This window comes from Thunnus thynnus, chromosome 1 (genome assembly GCF_963924715.1).
Source record: "Thunnus thynnus chromosome 1, fThuThy2.1, whole genome shotgun sequence".
In the NCBI taxonomy this organism is placed as follows: domain Eukaryota; kingdom Metazoa; phylum Chordata; class Actinopteri; order Scombriformes; family Scombridae; genus Thunnus; species Thunnus thynnus.
In genome coordinates this window covers 26,874,171-26,880,723 of record NC_089517.1, presented here as the reverse complement: position 1 = coordinate 26,880,723, position 6,553 = coordinate 26,874,171, and the positions used below count along the sequence as shown (strand labels likewise).

General features: G+C 37.6%; 1 protein-coding gene across 1 annotated transcript; it reads left to right on the top strand.

The window, feature by feature from the left end:
* Positions 1–1,001: 1,001 nt before the first annotated feature.
* LOC137189460 (interferon regulatory factor 2-like) lies at positions 1,002–6,384 on the top strand. Its single transcript, XM_067599350.1, has 7 exons — positions 1,002–1,313; positions 1,498–1,597; positions 3,891–4,070; positions 4,145–4,315; positions 4,401–4,453; positions 4,800–4,890; positions 5,215–6,384. Exons 1-7 carry the CDS (start codon positions 1,224–1,226, stop codon positions 5,331–5,333), a joined length of 804 nt encoding a protein of 267 aa, XP_067455451.1. The 5' UTR covers positions 1,002–1,223; the 3' UTR covers positions 5,334–6,384.
* Positions 6,385–6,553: the final 169 nt, after the last annotated feature.

Sequence of the window (6,553 nt, the reverse complement as noted above, 5' to 3'; positions counted from 1 at the left end):
AAGAGAATTGTTTCAAACACTGAGATATCTATCTGCAGATACTGTAGAACAAAACTATTTGCATGATTAGATATACAATTTATCTATGGTTTTTGACAAAATGCTTCTTTGGTGATTTGGATAAATTGACCCTTTAAGTCATGCCCACACTGTATAGCCTCCGAAGAAGTAACTTGTGAGCGATGCATGATAAAGACTGCCAAAATGTCTTGGCTCCTTAATTTGACATATTTTCTGTTTAAATGGATCAATTCAAGACATTCCATTAACTTTTAAAACTATATTAATATTACAATATATGATAATATTGTGGTTATATCACTTTGATATTAATAAAATGTACATATACATTTTATAGTTATTTAATTTATTATGAATATAACAATTAAATATAATCTATAATAATATAAAACGGTAAGAAATGTTTCACTTTGATATATAAATAATACGTGTAGTTTTTACATGAGAATGACCTCAATAAAGATGAAAAATATTTGTGCTGCTGACACTGACATCAGTATTAGACAACGGTCGTAGCACTGACAAGTCATAACATGTAGTGAGTTGTGCACAAATATACTGTACAAATGTTAATCTAACAATGTAAGTGTGCACTGTATACTAGTAAACTAATTAACTAAAATGCTGTTCCTGCTTGATTAAAGTCACTAGTAATTTTTTTGTTTGTTTGTATAAACTTCAAAAGTTAAAGTCACCATTGCAACATATGAAACAGCTCATCTGACAGATATTGACTCTGCTTCCACCTAGTGGTCTTAAAATAATCCACATGATAACCAAAATATTTTATAACCAAAAACACTCTAATAATAATATATACAGTATACTGTATATTTGAAGAATCTGCAATTATGTCCATAACTCTGAATGTAGAATTACAAGAAAAGCATAAAAATCTGTACAAGGTTCTTCACAACTCTTCACTCCATCATACTACACACAACATACAGTATAGCCGGCTATTTCCTGTAATTGGAGGAGCCACTTAAGCAGTGAGGAATGTAATTGGAGGAGGAAAGGGATTGTCATAACTGTGAGGTTTTTGATTGGAAGAATGCCATGGAGGAGGACGGGTGTCCCTGAGTAACCTTTGATTTAATCTGAGCTCCTGAGAAATGTTCTGTTATTGCTGAAACTCTTGTGTACCTGGTGACACATCCATAAAGAACACCTTTCTGCATACCTGAGGCTTGGACCGCAGCATGCAACAACCAGGCCGGCTGAGGCTGAGGCCGTGGCTGGAGGAGCAGATTCACTCTGGGAAGTATCCAGGAGTCAGCTGGCTGGACCAGGTAGACCCCCTTCCACCTCAAACACATCTCTACACGCAAAGATACACACGCATGCACGCCTGAGAGCAAAAATGGTTTTATGGTAGACTAAACTGCCGTGTGCAGTATAAACACAATAAAGAAGAATCACAAAACACTCTGGGCAACATTGTAACCTGTTCTCCTGTGTTTTATTATTCTACAGTCAGCAAGAATTTTCCAAATCCCGTGGAAACACGCAGCTCGTCATGGCTGGAGTATTGACCGAGATGCTACACTGTTCAGGAGTTGGGCCATGCACACTGGTAGGAGCCTCACACTGGTCCTCTGATCCATCCAGACTATATTTTATATATATTTTTATGTCTATCTATAGACTGCTCTTTATCTGTTTATCTGAGGCATTCAGCCTGATATCATGTGCTACCTCATTGCTTTTACACTTGCCTGTGGATGGTTTTATGAGTGAAACCACAGAAGAAAACTAACAGAATACACTGCCAGGGTCAATATGGTTGGAATCAATACCATAATATTAATGAGAACATTTTTTACAATGTAGATATATATCACAACATAACAAATGTATTAATTAATGTTCAATTCATCAAACTGCACTGTGAAAAGTTCATGTAAGTGTGAACAGAAACTTCAGTTTTTTCACTATGAAATTGCAATTTCCATGGAATCATTAATTTGACTGAAATGATATGATCATATCATCACAACACTATTGTTAATGATAAGACTGAGTTATCGCACAGCCCTACATGTAAGCTTCATGTCGTTAAAATAAATGAACAAATTAATTGTGAAGAGTTATATGTACAAGACTTCTTGCTTAATCGCAAAGTCTCATCTCTGTCATCTCTAAAAATTTGCTTTTAACAAAGTGACTTCATCAAAGTGTAAAAGGAAAAGGAAGGAAAATAAGCACAGAATGATATGTTACATTGAAATTTGGTCTGTACTGCAGTTGTACAGCATTTAGTGGCAGATAGCATTTGATCATTATCAGCAAATTATTTCAACCTTCCTAATGAGCTTCACCTGCAGACCTGTTTCCTCTTTCCAGTGCAGAGCAGCCCTGATTGCATTGTTCAGTCCATGTCTTTCAAGATCTACCACATTCCTGCCATGATATAAAATTAGAAACAGTTATGTCCATCGATGAATTAAAGGCCATCATAAAGAATATGATGGACACATGTAGTTGTTCTTCTTGAGAGGCCACTGAGTTTGAATACAGTAGCTGTTCTTCTGTTTTAATGTGAACTTTTTTGTATATCATGTTCTATATGTTGCATTTTAATATGTTGTGATTTTGTACAGCTGCTACATCAGCAAGGTCTCTCTTATGAACCAGATCTCAATGGGAAAATAAAGCTAAAATAAAACCCAGTTTCCAGTTAAGTAATAAGAATTTCTGCAAAACCTTAAATAACACCAGTGTGAAGCAATTAAACATATAAATAATCTTGGAATGAGTAGTTACCCGAGACAGTTATCTGTAAAAATTTAAGAATCTCAATCTAATCAATGCAACTTCCTGCAATGCAAACTGAAAGTCAAAGGAATAAAATTAGGAAAACATGACAAAAAAATCTATTCTGGTCAGTTTGGTTTTAGTAAAACATTTCACACCTGGGCGTCTTTTGCATAAAATCCACAAAATATGAAATGTAATTTACAGAATTTAATAAATAAATGTGTTCATTTCTCTGAGTTAATCACCTCATAACCAGATGTTTTGGTATCTGTAATCAAATTTCTGCATGTTCTGCATCTTGAAACCCATCACCCTCCAGTCTTGGGAAAGTCATGCTTTGTGATTGTATAATAGCTGCATCACATCATGGGAAAGCTTCAGTTGCTGTCAAAGTGCAGGGTGATCGTGTTGCTGTCAAAGTACAACAGGACTTCTCTTCACAAGACCCGCAGAAAGAACATCAGCTGTGTGTGTAAAAAAATAAAAGGACACTGTGTAGAATCAACAGGTTGAAAAATTCAACTAAACATTCAAGAGTTTTCATTAAACTAAACATTACATAAGTAATAATAATATACAATACATGTAATATATAATTGAGCCATTCAAAAATAAATGACTGAAATATTTAGATGCTCTGTGACTTACAGAGGCTCTAAATCATTGATAACCTGCCTGTATGTAGAACAGGTTGAAGTTTATGTAATATAACTGCTGCTATTTGTGCACTTTTACTTCTTGTTAGCCCTTGTCTGCTGTAAATGATCCATAGTGGATCTTTTTTAAGCTCCAGTGATTTTATGAGTGAGGCTGGCAATTATCCAAATCACATTGTCATCACACTCATTTCTGGTTCTGGCTCTTTTGCTTTTTTAGGTAGGTAGATTACCGATCAGGCAAAGTGAGTAACTGCCCAAACACCCCAGGCTAACAGTGGTTAATCGATTAGCCATTTGGTCTTAAAAATGTCAGAAAATGTTGAAAATGTTGATCATTGTTTCCCAAAACCCAAGATGTTACCTCAAAATGTCTTGTTTTGTCCCAGATTACAGTCCACAACCCAAAGATAATCAGTTTACTAGAATTGTCTCTGTGCTTGTTCACTTCAGGACGATACCAACCAGGCAAAGACAAGCCAGATCCCAAAACGTGGAAGGCAAATTTCCGCTGTGCCTTGAATTCTCTGCCTGACATCTGTGAGCTGCGGGAGCACAGCAGGAAGCGAGGCAGCAATGCCTACAGAGTCTACAGGATGCTGCCCAGCACACAAACACACAGACGCAGGAGAGGTATGACCCGCATATAAAGTGTACTTTTCACTTCAAAGATCAAACATATTCTGACTCACCTTCTCTCTCATCAGGGCTTAGGTTGTTCAGCAGGCCCCGAGAGAGACAGGTCAGTTTAGGAGCCTGCATACCTGATGATCCCTGCACTGTGCACACATGGCAACCCACAACGAGACCCGTTTCAGACACACCGCCGAAGGTGGAGACCCCTGCGGAAGACGCGTTACGCAGCACTCAAACACATGGTAAGAAGAAGCAGTTTGTTGTCGTTCAGGGTGTTGATAATGAAAAAAAAACCTGGTGAGGATGATAGTTGTTGTCTTTGTGTAGGGATGTGGGAAGCCAAACCAGAGGACCAGGAACAGAACGAGGCTGTTTTTAAGGTATTACAACTTATTGTGTTATTATTAAATGTAATGAATCATGGTTTTCTTTTCATTGGGTGGGACAGTCCAACAGTCATTCTGGCTATCTCTGACTAATTGTTTTAGTGGAAATCTTTTTTGGGTGAGTCACACAGAATATTGGCGTGGTTTGAGGGCTCAATAATCCAAAACTCACTGCATTTCAACCAACAGCGACACTGGGCAGATTCTTTTCAACTTTCATAACATATGAGGTGCCTACAGCTAAAGTATTTTAGACATATTTTCCACTCAAATTGAAAATATGAAGGCGAAACAACAAGGTGGAGCTCTAGATGTCTGACTGTATTTTGTCTTCTTGTAGCTGATGGATCACTTAAGCAATGCTGACCTGTGGAATCAGACTGGGGAGCAGAGAGGATGGAGAACACACACACTGTGGGACCACTGGCACTGTAGGACACTATATATGTTTATGTGATTGTGTGTATGAGGACTGTTGACACATTTTTTAAAATCTTTTTAGTCCTAGAATTTGTTGTTGACTGACTCAGCAGTAAGGTATTATTGTCTGACAGCAGGTGAAAGCAGTTGTGCAGAATGATCCTCTACAGATTTGGGATTCCTATTGTGAAAAGACTAAAAAAAAAGAATAATAAGTCGTTAATGACTGTGTAGCTGAAGGGGAGCTCTAATATTCATGTGCATGTGAGTGAATAATCACATGATTGAGTGTTTTTGTCTCTGTGTGTGTTTTCATGTTGTTTTGTGTTCCTCAGGTCCTGGTGATGATAACCTTTACTCCCTCCATGCAGACAACTACACTGATCTTTTTGGCCCAAACTACATCAAGGAACTCTCTGATTGGTCCACACATCAGCAAACACTGATGCCGTAGTCTAGTTGTGCAGCCAACAGCACCCAAATGTGCAAACCTACTAGAAAATAACATCTCATCCTCCTGTTTGCATAGAGCACATACTTGATTAAAAGCTGTTCTTTCTTGCTAAGTTTCATCTGTTGTTGTCTCTTGGTGTCTATCTGCTGAGCTGACCTCTGAAAGACAGATATATCGAAGAGAGCGGGAGAGGACAGAGAATATTACTCAGTCAGTCAGTCAGTCAGTCTGTCGGTCATCCTCTTTGCTGAGCCGGCTGAGATGAAGATCTTGTTCCAAGCCAAGCTGTAGCTCCGCCATCATCACTTCAGTTCGTTATGGTTCAGCGCTTCACACTCACTGAAACGACACCAAGCTCACACCACAGCTGACAGAGTAAACAGATCTCATTTCGCTTCAGTGTGGGATGAGTTATTGCTCTGCTGTTTCTTCAAGTTTAACCAGCACACTGTAAATGAAGAGCAGCTCATGTAGCTTTTACACTTTGTAAGTTTGTGTTTGTCATGTTTGCTTTGCCATCATATTATACAGTAAACTTAAGTTACAATATATGTTTTTCTCTGTATGTGTTTGATCCTTATACCTTTGTTTGTTTTTTTTGGTTTTACCAAATGTGTATATTTTCTTTTTGTGAGGCAGTTTGTTGTGTGACAATACTTTTCAATGTTTTTTTTTGTATTTTTAAAATCATCCTGCATTTATAATGTGTAAAAGTTGCTTAAATCTTCACACCCTGTGTGTATATGCATCTTGTTTTCTGTTTGTCTCCATTTTGCAAGTATTACAGCCCCAAACAATAATTACTGTGTTTTAGAAGCTGCCAGTTTTGTCTTCATTTTCGGACTGTTTGCTCTCAGATTTATTTCACTAATATCTACAATCTGTACAAAGCTTATAGAGCAGGAACATGGAGCGCTGAAGACTCTCAGTTCAGAGCTCAGTTCAAGGCTTTGAATGGTTGCTGTGTGTATCATTTCAATAACAACCAACACATCTGAGAGTCATCTGATGTTATCGACACACCGACTGTCAATCCTCCCCTCCAGGCTGCTGTTTTTTATGATATGAATAAAAAGAACCACATGTGCTGTTTGCCTTCAACCTGTATTGACTTTTAAAAGCTTATGCTTTTATTCTGCTTTAACAATTTTCAGAAAGCAATTTTCAGCAGCGCAGAACCATCATCGCTCAGTTTATGTGTGTGTCAGTGTATGGAACAT

Bases quoted from the DNA above. Each gene is read 5' to 3' on its own strand.
- LOC137189460 (XM_067599350.1), top strand. From the start codon at position 1,224: ATGCAACAACCAGGCCGGCTGAGGCTGAGGCCGTGGCTGGAGGAGCAG. The intron at 4,316-4,400 runs GTAAGAAGAAGC...GTCTTTGTGTAG, and splicing joins ACGCAGCACTCAAACACATG to GGATGTGGGAAGCCAAACCA. The intron at 4,454-4,799 runs GTATTACAACTT...GTCTTCTTGTAG, and splicing joins AGAACGAGGCTGTTTTTAAG to CTGATGGATCACTTAAGCAA.